Raw genomic sequence first — 25,181 nt, forward strand, 5'->3', positions numbered from 1 at the left:
ACCTTCGGACTCGGCTCCGACTGCTAGTGGCAGCCCAGCCCGCGCCGAGAGCCTATCTACCGGGCTCCTAAGCGGCGGACCCACCACCTCGGCTCGTCCGGGCCGGACCGAGGCCGCAAGCAGCACCGCGGTGTGTGGGGCGGACCCAGGATATGAAATGACAACGTCAACCCTCCAGGTACTTGAGTGCGGCGCGCCCGGGGAGGCCGAAGGCGACAGGGCCTGCGAGCCGCGGAGCGGGCGGGCGGTGGCCTCCTCGGAGCTCAGCCTGGCGGTCCCTGTCAGGCCGCTTCGTCCCACCCGTGCTGCAGCCTCTCCCGCGCTCGGAGCCCTAAGGAGGTCTCCTCTGGACTCGGCCCAAGCCGAAGCGGCGCAGCCGGGGCTAAACTGCCACCTTGCAGCGGCGCCGCCTCTCCCTAGCGCGCCCGGGTCCGGCAGGTCGCTCCGGGAGCTGCGTTCAGTCGCTCCTGCCAGGCGTTCTGGCAGCCCCCTCAGCTTTTTCCAACCAGCCCCCCGATTTCTCAGCCAGCCACCCTTCATTCATTTCCTACGCCTGTGCAGGGCGATGCTGGGGTGGCGCCGCCCGGCTGAAGGAAAGGCTCATTCTAGAGCTGTCAGAAAGCGTAAACACGTTCAGGCCTCGGGCTTGTGTTTAAATCCCAGCCCTGCCACTCACTAGCGAGTCTAGGTTTTTGGATGTTGGATTTCCTCATCACTAAAATAGCCAGTGCCCTTGTAGGGTGATTGTCAGACGGCCTAAGACTGAGTAATTCAGGGGAAGCATTTATAACATAGGTTCAGCATATGTTCTCCGTTAAGCCTTTACAAATAAAGTAAGCTCTTAGGCAAAATCAGGTAAGACTTAATGAAGGAAGGGACTTTGGCCAAAGCATCAAAGAGTGAGTGGTATTCACATACCTGGTGATAGTTGAGGGTGGCAGCTCCAAGTGGAAATACAGGAGTGGGAGTAAACTGGAGTACAAGGTTTGAAATTAGATGGAATCCAGAGCCATTCACTGGCAGAAACTATTCTGTTTGTTCCTAAGGGTTAATCCCACCTGCCTGGCCAGAGTTAGCACTACCTATGAACCAAGAATTTTTTTTCAACTTTTTAGACACATTTCTATGAAGAGATCGCACCAGTGCTGTAAGTCACCTATTCAGACTGTACCATCCAGTGCTTTTAGAAACAACATGCCTTTAATCATTGTTCCTCAGCCCTTCTGTTCCATGTAGCATTCTGTCTAGATGTCATGTAGCCTTGCCTATTCTAGACACTTTGTATGTTGTTGTTATGGATGTGTATGTATGGTGTGCATGTGTATGAGTAGGCCAATCCCCGAATACCCGACCCCATCCACTGCCCGTCGGGAGGTCATAGGGTAACTTTAGGTGGCAGTTCTTTGCATGTTGAACTCAGGCTGTCAGGCTCCCTGAGAAAGCGGACCTGGGTTGTGTTTTTTGTTGTTGTTGTTGGGTTGGTTGGTTTTTTTAACTGGAATTTCCTCTATTCTTGGACATTTCGTACGTGTACACAATGAGTCTGGGTTGAGTGTGCTTCCAACTCCTTCCCCTAAGGGACAATACGCCCCCCACCCCTGTCCTCCCTCTTTGTTTATTAATAACTCACTGAGTCCATTTAGTGCTTCTTAAATGCTGATTGGGCTTAGTGATTCATCTTGTGCAGGTAGCTGCATTTCACAGCACCCTCCAAATCCTCTGGCTGCCCCCCCCCCTTTGTTTTCTTCCTTGTGCCTTGGGGACAAGGGTTGATAGAGTCCCACTTAAGGCTGAGCCTTCAATAGACACTGGGTTAGGAGTCTCTGCATTAACTGCTAACCACAGAGAGGAGAGAAGCTTCTCTGCCTAGATCAGATCTGTGGATGTAAGTATAAATATTTAGAAGGCAGTTCAGCATCATGTCATCTAATAAAACAACAGTAGTAGGTTCTTCTAGGCCTGTGATCTCTAAGCCATGGGCTTCTAACCCCGTTTACAGTGCCAGGTCTGAATTCTTTCTTATATAGCGGGCCTTACTCAGATCCAAGCCAAATGTAGTTGAGCACCCCCCTAATCTTTGTGCCACTATTGGACCAATGAGCTGGGCTCACCTGGCAGGTGAGTGCTATGGCATGCCTGGTTGGCTCAGGGATACTAGTGATGTCTTTTTCCCCCCAGAAACTAGGCAGGCCACAGGCAGCTTCTTTCTTTCTTTCTTTCTTTCTTTCTTTCTTTCTTTCTTTCTTTCTTTCTTTCTTTCTTCCTTCCTTCCTTCCTTCCTTCCTTTCTTTCTTTCCCTTTGTGGCTTTTTTTTTTTTTTTTTTTTTTTTTTTTTTGGTGGGGTGGGGGTAGAGGAGACACAGGGTTTCTCTGTGTAGCCCTGACCTTCCTGGAACTCAGGTTTTAGACCAGGCTGGCTTCAAACTCAAGAGATCTACCCGTCTCTGCCTCCCCAGTTAAATTAAGTAGACCCGAAAATGAATCCATGATGCTCGGGATTAAAGGCGTGTGTCACCACCACCACCACCAGGCTGAAGTTTTCTTTAAGTGAACACATACAATATGTGGTTCTCTGTGACTGACTTGGTGACTTAACCTAATATTTACATTGTTTAAATGATTTGGGGAAAGGGGCTTTCAGGCTTTCATGACATAATTTGAGATTCAGAATTTGGTGCCTATAACTAAAATTTTATTGGATGATATCCTAGCTCATGTTGTCTGTAACCGTTGGTGCTGCAGAGATTATATAGCTCACAAAACCTAATATACTTGCTGACTGGGTTTTTACAGAAATGCTGTCAGGTCCCTGTGGGCACACATTATTACACCTTTTCTTCATCTCAGCCTTTGCCATGGGTGTCACTAGAGATGTGGCAGGGCTGGCAGTTTAATTTGTCACCTTACCTCCTGTTATGCAAAGCTGTTTCTCTCCTTTGAAACTAAGACCTTAGCAAGTGAAAGACAGCATTGGTTGCCAGAAAATGCAGTGCACCAGTAGGTGCTCTAATAGTGTTTAGCAGAGATGAGACTGGCCTGCTGTGCTCTGTGGGGATAGAAGAACCACTTTGCCTTTTACTTTAATGCATGTGTTTTGCCTGTGTGTGTATGCGCACCTTGTGGCATGCCTGCTTCTCTCAGTGTCCAGGAGGAGGTGTCAGGAACCCTAGAACTGGAGTCACAGACACTTCTGAGCCACCACGTAGCTGCTGGGAATCAAACAAGGTCCTCTACAAGAGCAGCAACTGCAGCCAAGCTTGGTGGCATATGCCCTTATCTTAGCACCTCTCCGGAGGCTAAGGCCAGCCTCATTTACATGAGTTCAGGCCAGTCAGAGCCACAGAGTGAGACCCTGTCTCAAAACAAACCAAAAAAGAGCAGCCAGTACCACTGACCACAGAGTCATCATTCCAGACTCATGTTTATTTTGTTGGGGGTGTTTTGCCTATCTGTGCACCAAGTGTTTTGCTGTTGTTTTGTTTTGTTGTTTTCTGGGGATGGGGGTGCTTTTTTGAGACCGGGTTTCTCTGTATGGCTTTGGCTATCATGGAACTAGCTCTGTAGACCAGGCTGGTCTCTGACCTTTCCTTGCCTCCCAAGTGCTGGGATTAAGGTATGTGTCACCACACCTGGCCAGCTACCTATCATCAATCTATCTGTTTTCTGTTACTAATTTGCTAGGTGCTTGGGGAGGCCAGAAGAAGGCATCTGATCTCCTAGCTGGGATTCAAACCAGATTTCTCTACAAGAGCAACAATGCTTGTAACTGCTGAACTATCTTTTTTAGTCTTATTTTTTAAATTTTATAATTATTGTGTGTTTTGAGGCCAGAGGACAACTTTGAGAAGCAGTAGGTTCTCCTTGGGTGTGGGGTCTCCTCAGGAATTAGGTGTCTCCTTCCTCCATGGGTTCTAGGAAATTAATTTGGAGCTCCAGGTTTGCACAGTGATTTGACCCACTGAGCCATCTCAGCAACCCTCTGACCCTTTCCACTATCCTCCATTTTAAAGGGCAGACCTAAGCAAGTCAGAGTGGGAAGTCCAAAGAAGTGAAGGTATTGGTTGTAGAGAAAAAAAGCCACCAGGACCACCAGGTCCTGTCTCCATAGTTTATAACGAATGTGGTGGTTGGGGGTAGGGACAAGTATGCTCACCTGCAAGATGGGTCAGCTGACCATGCTGTGTGTAGAGTGTAGCAGGGATCAAATCGTGACAGTCCACATTCTCACTTTTCCATCTGAAGTTCCTCTCATGTAGCCTGTCTCCTCAGTACTTCCTGGCAGTCTTACAGAGCTGTCTGTGTGCCTTTCTTACAGATGAGGATGGCTAAACAAATGCCCTGGCCCTGCCAAGAGCTGGTCAGGAGGTTGTTGTTTGCAGTGGCTAGAGCGGGGTCTGCAGTGGGATCTGCCTGCCAGGCGGCTAGTGCCACACCAGATGGAAGAGAATTCTGGGCAGGCTTTGTGGATTTAGGAAGCTGTACTTTTTGAAACTTGCTTGTATGGGACGGACAGCTCAGCTCAGAGTATGCGCCTGCAGACCTTGAGTCTCTCAAAGACTTCACTCAGAGTTCTTAGAGAGCCAGCAGGCAGTTCCCTCCACTGGCACTTTTGTTCCTGGAGCTACTTACTGGTTTATAATGTGACTGAGCCTCCCTTCTCAGGCACCAACTTTAGACAGTTCAAGAAAACTATTCTCCTCTGCCCCTAGAAAGACTTGGGCAGTAGAGAGGGTTAGAGGTGTCTTTGAATCTTTCTGTTGGATTGAACTATCAGGTTCATGAAGGGCTTTCTTGACTGGCTGCATTTTGCAGGAAGGGAGGGTCTGGACCAAGTATGGTTTTGGCTTTGCTGAGCAAGTCCATCTTTCCTTTGGAGGATTGAAATAGACTCGGACTTGTTCCTGCCTTTGGAGCCCCAGACCCATACATTAATGTCAGTTTCCATTAGCCAAGCTCCGGAACAGGATGGAGGAAGGGGTGGCATATGACGGTTGAGCTCCCTAGGAAGGCCAGCTGTCTTTTCAAGCCCTTCTAGTTGGTGGCAGGAAAGTAGGGCAACATAATGGCCTGCAACCAATAAACCCACAGGCCTGGCATTAACTCCCATCTTATCTCATCCTGCTGCTTGTGACTCCAAAGGCTTTTTGGATCCCTTGGGGAGCATTGAGCTGTATGCCTTGCCTTTCCAGAAAGCCATCGATCTGGTGACAAAAGCCACAGAAGAGGACAAAGCCAAGAACTACGAGGAGGCACTCCGGCTCTACCAGCATGCTGTGGAGTATTTCCTCCACGCCATCAAATGTGAGTCACTGTTGGGGTCACCTGGCTGCAGTGTCCTGAAAGAGGAGGGCGGGCACATGGAGCTCAGGGAGGCCACTGGGTTTCTCCTTTTGCAGATGAAGCACACAGTGACAAGGCCAAGGAGAGCATTCGAGCAAAGTGCATGCAGTACCTAGACCGAGCGGAGAAGCTGAAGGATTATCTACGAAACAAAGAGAAACATGGCAAGAAGCCAGTCAAAGAGAATCAGAGTGAAGGCAAGGGGTGAGTGCTGGAGTGTACATGGGCCAGAGTCCCCCAAGTGCACGTTCCTACTTCATTCCTGATGCTAAAGCTGCTGTGGGCCTCCACAGCTTTCATCAGCAGAAAACAGTGTCTGATTTCCCAGAATGAAGGGCAGACTGAGAGGGGGACAGGGTAAGCAGGAGGGTTTGAGGTTGGGCAGCAGCTGGCTGTTGGCACGAGAGCACATTTTCCTTTAACAGTTTTGTTTTGTGTTGTTTTCAGACAAGGTTTCGTTATGTAGTTTTAAATTTATTAACTTTAAATTAATTTTAAATCTCATGTCTTCTTTTCCCTTTGAATTCTCTTGAGTGTTGACTCCACATTTGTTTTTGAGTTCATCTGAAAAATCTCTGATAATTGCACTGGCTTGACTTAGTGTTCTTTAAGTTCAGCTGCAGTACATTGCCCTCAGTAGCCCTTACGAAAAGGCAGCTGCCAATCTCCTTATTTCTTTAATGAAGAATCAAAGATGGGTTATAGATGTTTCCTGAGGGATTGTGGTGCTCACATGTAGACATCTCTCCGCTGTCCCTCCCCAGTGCTGAGCCAGCAACACCGGCACAAGTGCACATGCATGCACAGGTGTGTGCTACTAGAGCTAGCCTCACTCTGAACCTCCTTGCTCCCAGAATGGACAGCCAACTTCTTCTTCTGCTTCCTTTCTTAGTAGTGACAGTGACAGTGAAGGGGATAATCCAGAAAAAAAGAAATTACAAGAACAGTTGATGGGTAAGAGGCCTGAGGCCCATGGTCATAGAAGGGGTGTGGCATGGGTTCTCTTTTGGGTCTACTTGTGCTCATGGGTTAGTCGGGGTCCTTGCAGGTGCTGTTGTGATGGAGAAGCCCAACATACGGTGGAATGATGTAGCTGGACTGGAGGGGGCTAAAGAGGCTCTCAAAGAAGCTGTGATTTTGCCAATTAAATTCCCACACTTATTCACAGGTAAGAATGGAGTATGATGCATACCTTTGATCCCAGCATTCAGGCAGGTGATCTCAGTTTAAGACCAGCCTGATCTACAGATTAAGCTCTACAACAGCCAGGGCTATCCAGAGAAACCCTGTCTTTAAAAAAAAAAGAAAAGAGGGCTGGAGAGATGGCTCAGTGGTTAAGTGTTCAAATCCCAGCAACCACATGATGGCTCTGGTGGCTCACAACCATCTGTGATGAGATCTGATGCCCTCTTCTGGTGTGTCTGAGGACAGCTACAGTGTACTTACATATAATAAATAAATCTTTTTTAAAAAAGAATAAAAAAGAATGTAGTCACTAGCCCAGGTATCTAGCTTGAGGTTCCACAGTCAGTGTCTCAGAACAGGTAGTAGGTAGCTTCATCTTCTCAGGAGACAGCTCACAGAGGGTAGATTCTGGTCTTTCTGCCTGTTGTGTCTGTCCTGCTCACCCCAGCCATCTACCATGTATGTGACTTGTTTTTTTTTTTTTTTTTCCTTTTGCTGGGATGGAACATGGGACCTAGGCAAACACTGTAGCCCAGAACCTGACCCTAATTCTTGGCTTTTGGCTAGCATCAAAAATTATGTTTTTGTGAGCTGGGAATACAGCTTTAATGGAAGTTTTTCTACCTTGTGTAAAGCCCTGGGTCTGGTTCTCAGCAGCACAGAAATTGGATGTGGTGCATCTCACTGTCATTCCTGTGGTATCAGCACTTGGGAGGTAGGGTAATCAGAAGGTTGGGGCCATTTTTGGCTAAATTAGGAATTGTAGGTCAGCCGAAGATGCATAAGACTTGAAATTGGAATAGACTATCTCAGTGGGCAAGCAGAGTCCGGAACCAGAGCTGGCCAATTCCCTTGTCAAGGACATGGGGCCAATTAGCAAGATGAGGTCTGGGTTTCCAACAGGTGTTTGGTTCTCTTCTAAAATCAGTTTATGGAACTCTCTCTTCCTGTAGTGACTGACTAAAGGCCTTACACTTTATTTTTATATACATTTTATAATTATGTTTTGAGATTTGTTTTTATTTTATGTGTATTGGTATTTTGCCTTCATGTATGTCTGTGCACAATGTTTTATGTAGTTGCCTTGGAGGTCAGAAGAGTGCTGGATTCCCTAGAACTAGAATTAGTTATGACCTGCCTTGTAGGTGCTAGGATCAAACCCAGGTCTTCTGGAAGAGTATACAGTGCTATTAACCAAGCATCTCTCCAACCCCACAACTTGATTGTGTATGTGTGGTATTATGTTCATGCATAATTATATATGTTTCCATGTGTGGGAATGCATGTATGTGTACATGTACATGGGGTCAAAGGATGATGTCAGGTGTCTCTCAGTTGCTCTCCACCATATGACAGAAAGAGAGATGGGGGTTTCAAGGGAGGCAGACCCAATGCTTAATTAACCCCAAAACTCGAAGATTAAGCTTGTCTGGCCAGCTTGCTCTTGGGATCCCCTAGCTCTGCTTTCCAAACACTGGGGTTACAGGCAACCACTACTATTGCCTGGTATTGTCCTAGGTGTTGGGGAGCTGTACTTCAGTACTCATGCTTGTGGGACAAGCATTCTGCCTCTGGAGCAGGCTTCTCCTGCCCTGCCTTCAACTTTTCAACTTTCCTTTGTTCCTTTCTCTACATCAGGAAACTACAGCTGCGTTCTGTTCATTCTTTATTACAGGCAAACGCACTCCTTGGCGAGGTATACTGCTCTTTGGGCCCCCAGGCACAGGCAAGTCCTACCTGGCCAAAGCTGTGGCGACAGAAGCCAACAACTCCACCTTCTTCTCTGTGTCCTCGTCGGATCTGATGTCTAAGTGGTTGGGGGAAAGCGAGAAGTAAGTCAGGTGTCAGCCACCTATGCTATGGCAGCCTTGGCAGCTGTGGTCCAGCTTCCTAGCCCCTTGGAAATCACTTCCCAGAGGAGCTGTTGTTGGATAATCAGGGATAGTAGTCAGAACAAGCTCTTACTTCTTGAGATGCCGTCCTGATACACAGATGTCTGGAAACCTGGAAAAGATGAGGCATCCCTGTAATCCTAGCAATCGGGGTACAGAGGCAGAAGAATTACAAATTCAAGGTCAGCCTGCTCTGTGTAATTGGACCTTATCTCAAAACAAATAAAAAAAGGAAAGGAGCTAGATAGATGGCTCAGGGGTTCAAAGGACCTGGGTTCAACTCTCAGCATCCACAACAGGTAGTTCACAACTGTCTGTAATTCCAATTCCAGGGGATCTGACACCCCCCACAGACATATATGCAGACAAAACACCAATGTAAGTAAATGAACCAATTGTAAGTATGTATCTGTTTCTTTGTTTTCTTTTTGGTTTTATGAGACAGAATCTCATGTACTTGAAGCCGGTTATAATCTCCATCAGTAGCAGAGGCTGACCTTGAACTTCTGATTCTCCTAGCACTACTTCCTAAGTGTTGGGCAAACAGAGGTGTGTTACCACACCTGTAGTCATACCCTCTCCGGGGGCATTTCATGGATTTGGTTTATTCCTTACAATGACCATCCTTTGATACAAATCTGAGGCTCAGAGAAAGGGAAAGGATTCTTCCCAAGTCCAAAGCTAATGAATGGGTCTGCCCTCCCCAGATTTGAGGCTGATGCCACAACAAGTTCTTGATTCATTATTGTTGGGGACTTGTCTGCCCTGTTTTTCCTGTTGCCATTTTTTCTTTAGCCTTTTTGTAGAAGCACTAGGTCTAACAACTGGGTCTCAGGTTAGGCATGTTTGGGTGGAGTGTCCAGGTCTTGACCATTTTCTCTCTCACAGGCTAGTTAAGAACCTGTTTGAGTTGGCCAGGCAGCACAAGCCTTCCATCATCTTTATTGATGAGGTGGATTCCCTCTGTGGGTCACGGAACGAAAATGAGAGCGAGGCCGCCCGAAGGATCAAAACAGAGTTCTTGGTCCAGATGCAAGGTGTGTGCTTATGCCTTGTCACTCTCTGGCTGTCTTCCACCTAAAGGCAACCCAGGGCTCCATTACATAGCTGCACTGGGCACAATGGAAGAGAGTTATGTCTGCTAGCCCCAGTCAGGCTTGCATCAAAGAGAGGCTTCTGAGACCTTTTGTCATGTCACCTCCCATCCCTCAGAACAAGTGCTGCTGTAGGTCTCTATACAAGGAAGCCCCAAGACATGGTTTAGTTTCCCATGGGGCCTGGCCACTCCTGTAGGCACCTTCATTCACTTGTCTCCTATTCTCCACAGGAGTGGGGAATAATAATGATGGGACTCTTGTTCTTGGTGCCACAAACATACCCTGGGTATTGGATTCAGCCATCAGGAGGAGGTGAGTCTCACCTAGAATGAGTCTGTTATATGCATGCTGCCTTTCGCCTTCCCACCATTCTGCAATCAATTTCATTTCATGTCATGCATCTTTCCAGGTTTGAAAAGCGAATTTATATCCCATTGCCAGAGGAAGCAGCCCGTGCCCAGATGTTTCGGTTACACCTGGGAAGCACACCTCACAACCTCACAGATGCTAACATCCATGAGCTGGCCCGAAAGACAGAAGGCTACTCAGGAGCAGATATCAGCATTATCGTGCGGGACTCCCTCATGCAGCCAGTCAGAAAAGTACAGTCGGCAACACACTTCAAGAAGGTGAGTGGCAGCAGTGGCCTAGGCTGTGTTACCGGTGTGGGTAGCCTCAAGGGACATTCTCTGTGGAAGAACCAAGGGAAGGTATTAAGTACTGTTTTAGTCTAGGTCCAGAGCAATGCCCGTCTCCTGCCTGCAGTTACTGTGGAGTATAATGCTCTTCAGCTATAGGAAACAGAAGATAGGCAGGCATCATCAGGATGGAGGGCAGGGTGCACACAAACCAAACACTTGGCACAGTGCCAGACACAGTAAATGGAAGGAATTGCCCACTCATCCAAGCACATCCTTTGTGGAGTGTCTGCTGTGGGATGTGCTGTGCGCCAGCCCTGTCCTAGGTGTGTGGAAGGCAGTAAAAGAGACAACCAATGAAATGCTTAATGTCCTTTAAATAGTGAGTGCCTATCAGAGCAAAGTAGTCATCAGGAATTCCACGATTGGAGGCGAGCAGTTTGCTCTAGCAGAAGACAAACCACACTGGAATGACGTCACCTAAGACAATTCTTGAGATTTGGTGTGCTTGGGGTGCAGGAGACTTCAGTGAGAGGAACACATTTGCTGCAAGTACATTTATGGGATGAGTCTTGGTGGTATTACTGGGGAAGATCTGGAGCCCAGCAGCTGGAAGGTCATATTGTCTATGCACCTCTGAAACCAGACCAACCCTCTTGGCCCTCTCAGCCTTTGTTTATTGGTTGTTTTGTTGTTGTGCGTACATGTGCACACAGATCATAAGTTCTCCTACTGTGGATCTGGGAGATCCAACTCAGGTATCAGGCATGGTTATCGATGCCTTTACCTGCTAAGCGATCTCACTTGCCTACACACATGGTTCAATAGGTCCAGGACAGTCTCAAACTCATTCTGTAGTTGAAGATGACCTTGAACTCAAATATCCTGTACTTGAGTACAGTACTACAGGCGTTTGTCACCAGGTTTCTTTGACTTGTTTTAACTACTGTGTGGGTGGAGAGGGGTGCCACAGCATGTTTTGAAGGTAAAAGGACAACTTTGTGGTGTTGGCTCGATTTTACTTTAACATGGATTCCACAGATGGAAATCAGGTTGCCACCAGGTTTGCATACCAAGTGCCTTTAAGCACTGACTGAGTTACTTTCAGGCCCTCAGACTGTGTTAAAGCTTTCCCTCCTACAACTTTGATAACTAGAACCTCAGTATTTCCATCAGCCATCCTTAGTCCTGATGTACACTACCACCAAGAACAGCCAGCCTCACAGTCTCTGCTTGGTTTCAGGTTTGTGGCCCTTCTCGAACCAACCCTGGTGTTGTGATTGATGATCTTCTGACCCCATGTTCTCCAGGAGACCCAGGGGCCATAGAGATGACTTGGATGGATGTCCCTGGGGATAAACTCTTAGAGCCTGTGGTTTGCATGGTAAGTGACCACTGGGAGAAAACCAGAAAGTCCAGAATAAAGATAAGTGTCTTCCTATTTTCCTGGCTCACAGCCCTCCCAAAGAGTAGCTAGCCTTTGGGGTTGTAGGTAGCTGAGGTTCTTGCTGAGACCCTAAGGGTCTTTAGGAGGAAGAGAAAAGTGTAGACACTAATTATCATTTTAAGGCCAGGTTTTTTGGTTCAGAAGGAAGCCAGTGAATGTTTTTACATGGCTTTTACCTGAAGGGTCTAGACCTCTCCTAGTTTTGTTAGCTGTAGCACCTAGTCTCTCCTCACAGCTGTCTCTGCCTGTGGGGTGAGTACAGTAAAGGAACTATTGCTGGGATGGGCCGAGAGTTGTGGGATGAAGTAGTCTTTCAGATGGAAGGCAGGTCTGTTGTCAGTCTAGACTGCATGACAAAAGGAGAGAGGACCTGAAGTCAGCCTTTTTCAGCTGCATGCTTGTCTCTGCAGTCTGACATGCTCCGGTCTTTGGCCACTACCCGGCCCACAGTGAATGCAGACGACCTCCTGAAAGTAAAGAAATTCTCTGAGGACTTTGGACAGGAGAGTTAAAGCTTCATGTTGATAATAAAATTGAGTTTGACTGGAGCAAATTCATGGGACTTCCTAAACGAGTGGCCAGGCAGGGCCTGAAGTCGTGAGGTCAATAGTATTCCCTCTACTGCCTGGCTGCCAACCTAGTAGGATGAAGGGACCTCCGCAGCTGCAGAGATGCTTCACCATGTAGGACACGTGACACTGGCTCTACATACTTCACTACTGGATGCTCACACTCCTTGCCCTGATCTGTTTTTGTCTAACTTTTGTTCCCCTAAATTAATGCTGCTTTGATTTCTGTCTTGTTTATAAATAAAGAGAAAGATCATCTGGAAGGTGTTAAGGAGTGGGAGCCACCAGGCCTCTGCTCTCACTCCTTTCCTCTTAACTTTGGCTACTTGTGAGCTGACTGGTAAAGTAGGAAAAGCCAACCCATCCTAAGCTTGCACCTGGAGCCTCAGGTCCTCCTTGCAGGAGCTGATGGCTTCTGTGAGCACAATGCCGTTTCCATCAGGAGACGACAGACAGGCAGGTCTTCATCACTGCCTTCACTGAGAACTGAGCCAGCCTCTGCTGGTTCTGTCCTGGAGATGTCTAATAAACCCTTTCCCCTTCTTGAGCTATTGGAGTCTTATTTTTGAATCTAGTATGGAGTTCTTTGAGTGTGAAGCTTACGTCTGTTAAGGTCCTCTGGACTGCTCTCTGCTTTTCTTAGCAGGGCAGGAAGCAGGGATGTTCATAAGGCCTGATCTCCAGTCAAGTGACAAAGCTTACAAACCCTAAGGCTCAGGCAGACCCTAAACTCCTGATTCTTTTGCTTCCAGCTCCGAAGGGCTGGGGTTATAGGAATGGTGATGTTATGTCTATGTTCCCATGAGACAACCTAATTAACTGCTACTGAATAGATGCTGCCCAGTTAAGAAGGCCCTCAGATGAGGCAGCCCTGGAAATGCTGTGTCACACAGATCACAGTAACCTCCAATATGCATTTTATTTCCTGGTGTTAGGAATCAAACTCAGATCCTTCCACTTTACTGTTCTATCCGGAGCAATATATGTTCCAGCTATAAGTTCAAAACCATTGCTGTTTTCTCTGTTCTGATTGAAAGTGGCTACTGGTAGAAGTTTTGTTTTTTAGATTTTAATTATGTCTCTGCAAGTTTGTGCACAGAACAGTGCCTGCGGGGGCTAGTAGGCACTCAATTCCCTGGAGCTGGAGTTACAGGTATAGTGAATTGTCTGATATAAATGCTCAGAACTGAACTCTAGTGTTTTGCAAACCTAACTGCCTAGCCATTCCTCCCAGATTTGAGGGTTTCTTCTTCTTCTTTTTTTTTTAAGGTTATTTATTTTATGTATATGGGTACATTGTAACTGTCTTCAGACACACCAGAAGAGGGCATCAGATCTCATTATAGATGGTTGTGAGCCACCATGTGGTTGCTGGGATTTGAACTCAAGACCTCTGGAAGAACAGTCAGTGCTTTTAACCACTGAGCCATCTCACGAGCCCCTTTTTTCCTAAAACAATCTCACTACGTACCTTTGGGTGGCCTCCAAGATCAGCCTACCTCTGCCAAGAGAGTGCTGGAATTAAAGGTGTACTACCACACCCACACTTAAGACCCTGCATTTTAAAACAACTTTCAAGTCTGGCAGTAATATGACACACCTTCAGTCCCAGTGCTCAAGAGTGCACAAGTAGGTAAGTTTCTTGAGTTCCAGGCCAGCCTGGTCTACAGAGTAAGTTCCAGGGCAGCCAAGACTACACAGAGAAGCCCTGTCTCCAAAAAAAGAAAAAAAAAAAAAGACTTTGAGATATCTGGACTATCTTCTTATCAAGTGCTGGCTGTGGGGATAGAATGTGTGTCTCATGAAGTCATTCACACCGAGAGTGTTGACCTGTGCACTCTTCTCCATGAGAAACTGTCAGAAAAGACGCTCCTTCGAGGATGGATTTGTACTCATGCTGTAGTCATGTTCTGTCAGACCTGATTCTGTCACCTTCACCTCAGTCCAGCACACACCAGCAGTCCACTGATTACTGTCAGACTGGAACCAGTTCCAAGTTGAAGCACAAACAGAGGTGACTACCTGGTTTTCCAGATTCTTAATTCAAGAGAGCTTTAGTCATTCACCTCCATCCAGTGAAGATTGGTAAATGTCCCACTGTCCATTTTGTCAATGAACAAGCAGCCCTGCAAATGATCCATCTCATGCTGGATGATTCGGGCTGTCCAGCCACTTGCTGACCACACCACTGGCTTTCCTTTTGGGTCCAGTCCTGCAAAAGAAGTTACAGGCTCCCTGAAACAAGGCTTTGCTGAATTCATGCTCAACCTCCTGTCTTATTTTCTGTTTCCTGCCCTGGCTATGCCTATTTATATGCTAGCTAGAAAGACAACATTCAAGAGTGAATGTGGACAACAGCCCTTCTCCCTCCCAGAAAGGATGCCTCAACTTTGTCCAGTGCCAACTTTTTAATTCAGATTTGGGGAAAGATAAACCATCAAAACTATTTTCAAGTGCTGTTTATCAAAGGTATTTTAGCTTGGGACTGTAGCAAATAATAACCATATTTCATAAAACAATGTTGACTTTAGGCATGGAACAGCTTGTTGCCCTAGTCTGGGTAAATTTGGGTCCCACGTTCTTACACAAGCCCCGACCTTAATAATCTGGAAAAACCGTGTGTGCAATACAGACACACGTATATGGAAATCTATATACCTACCTATGAGAAAGGGGACAAACTCCATATCTAAGGAATCTACCCTGTTGGCACCCTGCTACCTATCTAGGCAGGTCTGCCCTGCTCTTTGGGAGTAGTACCACATATCCGCCCTGAGTGCTGCTGCGTTTGCACTGTCTCCAGTCAGGAAGAGCAAGGCCACCCCACTGCCCAGGTCCCCTGTACCTGAGATCTGCACTGCCTGGAAGCGAGGCACACACGCCAGAAAGCCCGCAACACTCTCGCAGCCCTCGGGGAAGGTGACCAGACGACTGTCCAGCACCCTCAGGGTGGGGTTTACCAGCACGCGGAGTGGAAAGGGTTCCATTTGACGAAGCTCGCGCAGGCGTGGTGAGAAGGTACGATAGAGCTTGTCAGGGAACTCGAGCACCAGCACTTGCAGCGGCACCCCCAGCTGCGGTGCACTCAGGCCCACACAGCCGCGCCGTCGCATAACCTGCACCAGCCGCTCCACGAGCCGCTGCAGCTCTGGCCCCGCCAGCTGCTTAGGTTCCACAGGGGCTGCCACGGTGCGCAGAACTGGGTCCCCGACCTGGCATACGCGCGTATATGGCGGCTGCGGTGCGCCCCACACAAGGCGCCTCATGTATCGCCAGTAGGAGCGTGTGCGCGCGGGGCCCTCTAGCCCGGCCGACGAGCTGCACTTCTGCACCCGACTCGGAGCGATCCATGGCGGCAGCAGCAGCCTGCCCAGCAGCGCCATATTGCAGGAACACTCCGCAGCCCGTCCTCCCTCTAGCGCCAGGGATGCCGGGAAGCGTAGTTCCCAAGTAACTTCCGGGCACCCATAATCCAGGACTACACTCAGTTGGCGACAGTCTGTTGGTTTTATTAAAGCTGCCAAGTTCCACAGGGCCCCGCGTTATCCCAGGCAAAGCAGTCTCCAACTGCATACAGCTTCCCTCTCCGGAAGCCTCCGGCAGCGCCTGCCCTTAGTCCGCTCCCCAGCCTAGGGGCAGGAAACACTGCCTAAGGTTCCTCACTCATTGGATCTGCCGGCAGTGGCTCCCGGTCCACCGGCTCCTGAAGCAGCGGTTCCCCTGGTTCTCCCTTTTCTGACCCACTCTCGAGGACCGCTGAGGTAACAGACTCCAGGTTGAGCTGCTCTGTAGGAACCTCTGGAGCTGGGGCCACGAGGTCGGGCACTAGCTCCTGATCATCTAAACAGAAAACTGTTTCTCTCTTAGGCAAGATAAAGGCGAGAGGCTCCTGGATGGCGCTGATGTTTACGTGTCCAAGGTTTCCGTGCTTGGAGAGCTGGGAGGGTGAAATGCCTGACCCAGATGGTAGGAAAAATGAAATGAAAAAGAAAAAAAAAGGTGTTATTCAATGAAGAGGTCTCATGGGGGAGTGGGTGGAGGGAAGGGAACGCTCAGGGTAAAGAACTGACACAATTACGTACAATACAGCAAGAACATCTTTACTTTTTGTTTTTTCGAGACAGGGTCTCACTGTGCAGCCCTGGCTGTGCTGGAACTATGTAGACTAGGCTAGTCTCAATTCACAGAGATCCTCCTGCCTCTGCTTCCCAAGTGCTGGGATTAAAGTCGTGCCAGGCTGTACTAGCTGGTTTTGTGTCAACTTGACACAAGCTGAAGTTATGACGGAGAAAGGAGCCTCAGTTGAGGAAGTGCCTCCATGAGATCCAGCTGTAAGGCATTTTTCAGTGGGGGGAAGGCCCACTGTGGGTGGTGCCATCCCTGGGCTGGTAGACCTGGGTTCTATAAGAAAGCAGGCTGAGCAAGCCAGAGGAAGCCAGTAAGTAGCACTCTTCAATGGCCTCTGCATCAGAGGTGATTTTTTGGGTATGGCATGAGATAAAAGTCTATTTTTATTTTTCTTTATAAAATATTTTTTTAATTTTACTTTGCATATTTTAGCAATTATTTGCTTGAACTTGAAGATCAGTTGATTTCAATAATTTGTCAATCATTTTACATGCTGTGCTGCTCCCATTTCAACAGATAGCTTCACAGGAAGTTTCCAGGCTCACTTTTGAATCTGTATCCCCTATGCTCAAAGCCCAACTTGCTTCTTGGTCATGTTTGTGTAGGAATTGAAACCCTGACTAAGACAGAGGCTAAGGGCATCTCTGTAATATATAACCCTAGAACTCACTATGTAGATCAGGCTGGCCTCAAATTCACAGAAATCCATCTTACCTCCCAAATGCTGGGATTAAAGGCCTGTGCCACCAAGCCCCATGAGAAAGACATTTTTAAAGCCACTTCTCTGCCAAGCCTAGTAGCAATACACCTGCAATGGACTTAGGAGGCTGGGGCACACAGACCAGGAGTTCAAAGCCATTTTCCAATACACACAGTAAGGCCTGCCTAGGCTATGTGAGACTCCTATCTCAAAAAAAAAAAAAAAAAAACAAAACCACTTCTCTGAATATTTTATATAAAGGGAAGCATTCAACAGGTGGTTCTTTTACCATTTACCTAGATAATCCACATAGAATATGATTCCATTTCTATAAATGTTCAGAAATGGCAGACCAGCAGCAACTCAATTGAGGAGTGTCTACAAGGGCGTGTAGGGTAACAAGACGTCTAAAGGCAGGTGCTAATGATGATTACCACCTCTGTAGTTTTTCAGAAAGGCACTGACTTATGCTAATACACACACTATTTAGTTATGTGGATCATAAGAGTGATGGTCCATGCCTATAACCCAACCCTTGGAAGGAGTAGGATGACCCAAGGTTTAAGAATGGCGTCAACTAAAGTTCAGGGTCAGCCTGGGCTACATGAGACTTAAAAAAACTGAAAGTATAAACATGCAAATACTCTCACACTGACTTTATGTGAATACATAATTTAAAATAATGAAAATAGACTGAGTATGGGAAGTAATCACAGCTATTTGGGAGGCAGAGGCAGGAGGATCTCTGAGTTATACTGTGGATTAATGTCTATATGCAAGTGAAGGCAGTGAAAAAGAAAGGCAGGCGCAGAGATTTTCTGAGAGATGGGAGAGATAGGGGAAGAGGAGAAGATGGAAGAGAAGGATGACCCACTCATTGTGTGGCTTTAAATAGCCACAGGTAGCTATAAATATAAGGGATGGATTATTACAGGACACTTGTCTTATCTAGGAAGGCTGTTTGTATCAATATCAATTGGCTCTGAGTTTTGTGTGGACTTTTTGTGGAATGAGAATTTACTGATTGATAAATTACAAGCCTCACGAGTTTTGATTTTGTCGGGTTACTGGGAATTGTGACTATAACCACAGGGGGCAGATGCTGGGAATGTGAGCAGAGAGCCAGTAGGAAGAGTGGCTACTGCATGGGGCTAGAGACCACCAGGGACACAGAGTAGCAGGTGCTAGCATGGTGCAGTGTCTGGAACCTTTCACCATTGTTTAATATGTACTGCTATAGTATACTACGTGCGTTTAGGATACATACTGAGATCCTGTCCAGTCTCAAAACAAAAAAAGGGCTAAAGACCTCAGTGGTTAAGAGCACTATCTGCTCTTCCAGCGGTCCTGAGTTCAATCCCCAGCAACCATATGGTGGCTCACAACCATCTGTAATGGGATCTAATGCCCTCTTCTGACATGCACACAGGTATGCATTCAGATAGAGCACTCACATAAATCTTTAAAAAAACAAAAATAATAAAGGCCAGGGAATGATGACATACACCTTCAATCCCAGTACTTGGGAGGCTTATAGAATTCCAGGACAGACGGGGCTTCACAGAGAAACCCCTGAAGAGAAATCCCATATCAGAAAACCAACCAAACAAACAAAATCTTAAAAATCTTTCCTTTTTCTTACCTAAAGTCTGGGCTATCTGAGCTGGTGGGAAAAGGACTTGAAGACAGCGGTTCAAGTAAGGAACAAGGTCTTCCAGGAAGGACGTGCAGAACTGGACAAAGATCTCATGCTCCCCACTGCTGAACACAGCCTCCTCCGCACGATGGAAGGCCAGGATTGTTTTGGTTACCTACAAGACAAGAAAGAATGTCAAAAATCAACCACAGGGGAAGTCTACTGCTGCTATGTGGAAGAGCACAAACTTACAGCATGAAGGAAGTTAATTCACAGCAGGGTGCTCTTTTAATCCCAGCATTTAGGGACAGAGGCAGACAGAGCTCTCTGAGCTCCAGGCCAACCTGGTCTACAAGTTTTAGGACAACTAGGGATACAGAAATCCTCTCTTGAAAAAGACAAAAGCAAAAAAAGGAAGAAAATTGTTTATTCCAAACAGAGTGTTTCATTGCTATCTTGTTCAAATTTAGCACTGTGGTCAATGGACACAATGTGTCATTTCACTGGTGGATTTCTGACTCAATGGTTTATGTTCTGTACTGTTCCCAGTTCTAGTAGATGGGATGTAATGAAATAAGTCAGGAGATGCTCTCCTGCTATCCTTGAGGAAGAAACAGCTATTTGTATGCTGCCTTTGGCAGATGACCTCTAAGAGCTGAGGACCGAAGTTCTGCAATTTTTCCAATGGCACAGAATGGTACCTAGTACCTGGAATGAGCCGCTAAGGGAACCCAGAACTCTCACTCCATCAGAAAACACCTTGAATACAGCCTATGAGACCCTGAGCACAGGACCCAGACTCTGCACCAGGACTCCCAGCTCATAGGTATATGTAAGGCAACTTAATCCAGCAACTTGACTACTCTGGCTGGAACAGACATGTCTATGCCATTATTACACACCTTTAATCCCAAACAATGAAGGTAAAGTTAGTTTGTAGCATCCATGTTTGGAATTAATGTCCAATTGAGAGGCAGACAAAGTGACAAATCAGAGAAACATTTGACAGAATAGGATATGCCCAACTCTCACAAGAACTTAGGAGAGAGTGGCAGTGCTGAAAGAGAGAGAGAGAGAGAGAGAGAGAGAGAGAGAGAGAGAGAGAGGGAAAGAGGGCAGTTTTACAGAGAAAGTTGTACAGAGACAAGTTACAAAGAGAGAACAAGGAGCCAGAAGATTAGAACACACTGCCAAAGTTACTATGAAGAGCAATTCAGTCAGAAGCTGAGAGAAGCCAGTTTGAATCAGTCAGTATGAAGAGTTTTGAGCAGAACAGCTGAGTTGACCAGCCAGCCAGAATTCTGAAAGAGCTAGAAACAATGAGTTTATTCAGCAGTAAGTCCAGAGGCTGAAAGTATTCTAGATCTTTAGATAAGAGTATACAGCTACTAGAAGCTTCCAGGTCTAGGCCTAGGTTAGCAGATGTAAACAGTATGCCTCAGAGAGAACATCAGGCAAATAAAAGATACTTCCACAGATATATGTAACTGTTTTAAGTTGCTGAATTCCTGAAGTTTGGTATCAAGCAATAGACTCACTATACATGCTGAATGATTGTTACAGGTACTCTACTTCATAGCTTCTTCCAGGATTGCCCCACAAAGGGTGATCTATCAGAGGTGCTCTACCACAAAAACCTTTACGATCACAGTAAACCTCTCAAAAGTCAGCAGGCACCATGGCTACATGAACTGGTTCCATCTTACAATAGCTTGGTTGGCTGTTACCAAGGGCAGCCCAGGGTAAGCAGAAAATTACTCACCTTTATAAGGGCATCCTCCAAGGCCCTGGTTACATCCTGTGCTAGGGCCACAGGGCAACAGAGACGTAAATCATTGAAAGCAACCAAAATGTTGTTGAGGAAGCAGGCAAGAGGTGGGAAGTCTAAGAGCACCATTGGCGGCTGCAGCGTCCCTGGTTGTGTGGCTGGTACTGTAGTAGGCATGTTACTGCTGCCCAGGATGGTTGCAGCTGAGATGAGGGTGTATGAAGTCATCTCATCCTGGAATTTCTCTACTGCTTCCTCAACTGCTTTCTGGAAAGTGTTGATTGCCACCCTCTGGAAAACAGGAGCTAACTGGCCACGGAAATCAGCCCCCACCCGGCTAAAGGACAGCCCAAAGTACATGCACTGGCCAAGCAGAGAATCCAAGCGGCCACCTATACCCCTGTAGAGGTCGGTCTCTAGCACCTGCAGGAACTGTGAGATTTTCTGCAGCACCCATCCATGGAAGATGGCACCCTCATTCACAGTGTACTCGCCCATAGCAGGTGGCAGCAGGGGGTCCTCATCTGAGAAGATGGCACGATACTGGGTGATGATATCAAAGAGATGGACTCGGCAAGCCTCAATGGTTTTTGTGATATGGAAGTAAGGATCATCATTAGGGATGGCAGTCAGGATGGAGCAAAGCCAAGCATCCCGGGCCTGAAGAAATTTCACCCTCAACTCAGCCTCAGTGAAGACATCCATGCGTCGAAGATATCCAATGACACGTAGGCAGGCTGGGAGCTGAATGTTGGTCCTCAGTTGTTGGATCAGCTGGCTTAGCATCAGCTGCATGGACTGGCGAACTTCATTCACAATGCCCTGACAATAAACACTGAGTTGTAACACTCTGAGAAAAAAGATTTGGAACCTATCCTATTAACTCTGGACACTGGAAGCCAACATTCTTGTAGCTTTCCTGACATATAACGTGGATTTCTAAAGCTGACACCTGCAGGTTTACAGTGATCTGCTTACATAACTAGTTCTCCTGCTCAAAAATCCTACTAGGATTTCCCATCACAATGAACAAACAATCAACTATTCCTCATGATCTCCAGGGCCTGCCCAATTCTCCAGCTTCATCTAATTCCTATTGCCCCAGTCCAATAACACTGGCTGCTTTAGGACCCCTGAAACATGCCAATTTCTTCCCACCTTATCCTGTTTGTTTCTCCTACTTCTTGCTTTACTGTCTCCCCAGATCTTTAAGTCCTGATTCTTTCTCACCATTAAGGTCTTGGAAAGGCCTTTCCTGACAATGTCGGTGAAGCTGTGCTCTAGGAACCCTTGCCAAATTTCTTCCCTAGTCCCTGGTTCTGTCTGTTTCTCAGATAGAATCTCATATAGCTCAGCAAGCTTGCCTCAAACTTACTAAGCATCTGAGAATAACCTTGAACTCCTGGCAGACCCTTCTGTCTCTTCCAAGTGCTGAGTTTACATACATACATACCCCACCATGCCTGCCTGGCTTTCTCTGGCTTATTTCTTCAGACATTTACCAACCTCTACAATATTATTACTTATAAATTATCAATTTTATTTATCAACTATATTCTCTAGAACAGAAGCGTCAATGAGAACCAAGGCATTCCTAGGACCTAAGTCAGTGTCTGGTACCTGAGTAATAGGATACTGAATGAGTGCATCAGTATCTTCTGTTCAGCTTACCTGGCTGGCAGAAAAAGATATGAAATATGCAAAGGTTTCTACTTAAAAGTTTAGTCACAATCACAGAATTAATAACTATAAGATCATTAGCTTGAGGGCCTTCTGGGTAAGTTAGCTACCTGGATAACAGGGATGGAGGCGTATTTCCTTTCTAGTCGCCGTACATAGGCTGCAAGCTCCAGTGCCTCTTCATAATAGCTGTTTCGAACACAGGTGTCCATGAGCTGGGGAATCTCTAAAATCTCCAGGATTTCTGTGTGCCGGTTTAGAGTCAGGGTGTTCATCCGGCGGTTGGAGCTGATCTCTTCAGCTTCCTTCACAAAGTTCCTAGAACCAATCAGGAAAATATATTTCCTTATTGTTTTGCACAGTAGCTTGTTACCAAGCACTTACTGGACACTGGGCTAGATGGTTTACCTGGTTTATTTAAAATCTCCACACAGGGCCGGCTGTGGTGGGGCACACCCATGATCCCAGCCCTCCCTCCAGTGGTTGAGGCTGACCAGCCAGGGATACATACTGCAACCCTATCTCAAACAAAATCCTCACTTCAAATCTATAACTCCTATTAAACTTGAAAAACTTTTCAAGATCACATTATTATTTGATGGCTTGCACGGGAGTCACCATGATGGCTCAGTGAGGAAAGGTACCTATGTGGGGCCCTAAGGACAAGGAGGATCTGGTGAGTCAAGCCTGTAATTACTGTGAGAAAGGAAAAAGCGGAGCCAGATGCGGATGTGCCTGAGGACCCCATTCCTTCCATAACCCCAAATGACCAGACAGCAGTATCACTCCTCCAGGGTCCTCCAATTATGTGAAAGGTCAACACTGACTAAAAATGGGAAGTAGCTGACTCATGCTGTTAATCCTACTTCACAAAAATGTATAAAAGGTGTGTTTCCAATTACAAGACGTCCTCAGTATACTGGAATTAATACCTCTTGCCTACTGCATCGCTCTCCGTCTGTCTCTGTGGGTGCGGATGTCTTGGATGTTGAGCCCGTTGAGCACAACACCTAGTACCTGTCAACCAGCCTCCTGGCCTAAGTTTGATACCCACATTCCCCACAATGGGAAGAGAGAACCCAACAAGCTGTCCTGACTTCCACATGAACATGGTGGTACCCCTCCCTCCATGTAATTTTAAGAATGGTTTGGAAAATTTGATTGGCTGCATAGACTGTCATATTTGGGACTAAACTGCTCAAGGCCTCATGAAGAAGGACTATGTTATGACAAAGTACTTGGTTCCTCTGCGCCTGTCTTTTCATGGGTGTGAAAGTTAGAGACAGGCAAGATGACATGTACATCAGACCTTACGAAAAGTCAACATATGGAAAGTGTACACAAATCCCTTACTAGCTAGAATTAAGGCTGGAGAGATGGCTCTGCAATCACTACTCTTGCAGGGTACTCCAATTTAGGTCCCAACACACATATCTAGTGACTTACAACCACCTATAATTCTAGTCCAAGGGTATCTGACAACCTCTTCTGGCTTCCTTGGGCATATATAGTACACAGACATACATGCAAGCAAACACTCGTTTTGAAAAGATTTATGTATTTTATTTATATGAGTACACTGTAGCTGTCTGACACACTAGAAGAGGACATTAGATCCCATTACCGATGGTTGTGAGCTACCATGTGGTTGCTAAGATTTGAACTCAGGACCTCTGGATGGGCAGTCAGTGCTCTTACCCACTAAGCCATCTCTCCATCCCCTAATGTTTTTCTAATAGAGCACTAACCACCCTATAAGCCACACTCTTGCCCTAAGATCCCTCAGGTCTTAATGTTATGTGCTATGTTCTTTTGTTCTCTCACTTAAGCTTTCTCCACTTCGCTATACTAATTTCAGAAACTAGCTTTATGAAGTTCTAAGTCCCTTTTCAGACACAAGGGGTACAAAACCCGCTTTTAATATCCAAGCCTCCAAAGAAAAACTGACCTGCTGGAGAGCAGATCTAGAAAGGTAACATAGCTTAAACAGGAAATGCTTTTTGACAACCTACAAGGTCTCCAAATAGGATTTGGCAGCTTCCTTATCTATGGAAGCTTTGAAGCAGAGAGCACCTCCAGCTCACCCTGCTATGTGTGTATGTGTGTGTACACAATAAAAGCACATATATATTAAGCTGACATTTATATAGAGTTAACTATGTCAGACCCAATGAACTGCCTTAACACAGATTTTGTTTTGTTTTGTTTTTTTGTCTTGATACAATGTCTCATGTATCTCAGGCTGGCCGTGAATTCAATACTCAGACTAGGATGCTGACCTTGAGACTCAAGTGTCAACAAAACTGGCTGAATTTTTATTATTATTGAATACAACAGCCTATGAGGGAGTAGTGGATTCCTGGCTTTCAATTCTGACTTAGAAACTCACTAGCTGTGTTCACTTCGACTTCCTTGTCTTGCAAAATAATGACGACACCCACCTAGACGGCTGTTGTGAAGTTTAAGTGGATTAATAAGGCAATCAGGAGAGAGCCCTGTGCACTATGTATGGGTCATCTACGTCTAAGCGTCCTGTCAGATACAACTGTCTCTCAGCATTAGGCCAGCCTCACCTGCAGCTCTGCTGGAAGCTGGGCAAACGATCGAGCAGGTGCCCGAGGGACGCCTCCACGTCACCAAAGAGACGGTGTATGCGCTCGGTGCACTCGGCACCGCGAATGAACGTCTTGTAATTGGCAAAGGCCAGGTCCCGCGTCTGCTGCAGCAGCTGGGCCCGTTCCTCCGCCAGGCGCTCCGGTTCGCGTCGCAGCCGGTCCAGCCCCGAGCCGCTCAACTCCCGGAGGTAGCGGCCCACGTCAGGTTTCTCACGCCACTGGGCCTCAGGGAAGCGGTCCCGGAACAACGACGCCAGGAGTCCTTCATCTTCCACCTCCCCTAGCGCAGCTGCTGTGGCTGTTGTCGTGGCCGTAGCAGTCGTGGAGGGCTGGAGAGAGAGAGCAGCTGCCATCTTTTCACCGCACAGTCGCTTCCCCTCCAGACCCGTGAGGGCGCTGGTTTCTATCCTGAAAACGGAAACAGTTGGGAAACATTTCCTGTCTCTATGGTTTGTCACCTCGCCGGGTTTCTGTCCCCAGAAGTCG

The 25,181-nt window shown here is 46.8% G+C and overlaps 2 protein-coding genes across 8 annotated transcripts; one reads left to right on the plus strand and one right to left on the minus strand.

The window, feature by feature from the left end:
* The first annotated feature begins 15 nt into the window (after window positions 1-15).
* On the plus strand, window positions 16-12,715 carry VPS4A (vacuolar protein sorting 4 homolog A). The gene is made up of 11 exons (XM_080937036.1): window positions 16-178; window positions 5,190-5,301; window positions 5,397-5,544; window positions 6,233-6,294; window positions 6,389-6,508; window positions 8,201-8,357; window positions 9,306-9,454; window positions 9,745-9,826; window positions 9,924-10,143; window positions 11,396-11,536; window positions 12,010-12,715. Exons 1-11 carry the CDS (start codon window positions 158-160, stop codon window positions 12,109-12,111), a joined length of 1,314 nt encoding a protein of 437 aa, XP_080793162.1. The 5' UTR covers window positions 16-157; the 3' UTR covers window positions 12,112-12,715.
* COG8 (component of oligomeric golgi complex 8) lies at window positions 8,392-25,050 on the minus strand. 7 transcript variants are annotated; one of them, XM_080937034.1, is made up of 6 exons: window positions 24,654-25,050; window positions 22,191-22,398; window positions 20,395-21,222; window positions 18,639-18,807; window positions 15,913-16,122; window positions 13,069-14,380 (listed from the first exon to the last, which is right to left on the minus strand). In XM_080937034.1, exons 1-6 carry the CDS (start codon window positions 25,046-25,048, stop codon window positions 14,223-14,225), a joined length of 1,968 nt encoding a protein of 655 aa, XP_080793160.1. In that variant the 5' UTR covers window positions 25,049-25,050; the 3' UTR covers window positions 13,069-14,222. The 7 variants fall into 7 exon arrangements, 6 of the variants coding, with proteins under 6 accessions (XP_080793160.1, XP_080793161.1, XP_080793159.1 ...); XM_080937031.1 differs by lacking the exon at window positions 13,069-14,380 and having other exon boundaries at window positions 15,570-16,122; window positions 20,395-20,691; window positions 20,824-21,222; XM_080937032.1 differs by lacking the exon at window positions 13,069-14,380 and having other exon boundaries at window positions 15,571-16,122; window positions 20,824-21,222.
* Between the last annotated feature and the right edge of the window lie 131 nt (window positions 25,051-25,181).

The sequence above is a fragment of the Micromys minutus genome (genome assembly GCF_963924665.1).
Source record: "Micromys minutus genome assembly, chromosome: 24".
NCBI classification, from domain to species: domain Eukaryota; kingdom Metazoa; phylum Chordata; class Mammalia; order Rodentia; family Muridae; genus Micromys; species Micromys minutus.

Bases quoted from the DNA above. Each gene is read 5' to 3' on its own strand.
- VPS4A (XM_080937036.1), top strand. From the start codon at position 158: ATGACAACGTCAACCCTCCAG. The intron at 179-5,189 runs GTACTTGAGTGC...TTGCCTTTCCAG, and splicing joins TGACAACGTCAACCCTCCAG to AAAGCCATCGATCTGGTGAC. The intron at 5,302-5,396 runs GTGAGTCACTGT...CTCCTTTTGCAG, and splicing joins TTTCCTCCACGCCATCAAAT to ATGAAGCACACAGTGACAAG.
- COG8 (XM_080937034.1), bottom strand. From the start codon at position 25,048: ATGGCAGCTGCTCTCTCTCTCCAGCCCTCCACGACTGCTACGGCCACG. The intron at 16,123-18,638 runs GTAAGAAAAAGG...CATCTGGGTCAG, and splicing joins TCAGATAGCCCAGACTTTAG to GCATTTCACCCTCCCAGCTC. The intron at 14,381-15,912 runs GTGGGTCAGAAA...CTTCTTTTGCAG, and splicing joins TACCTCAGCGGTCCTCGAGA to GACTGGACCCAAAAGGAAAG.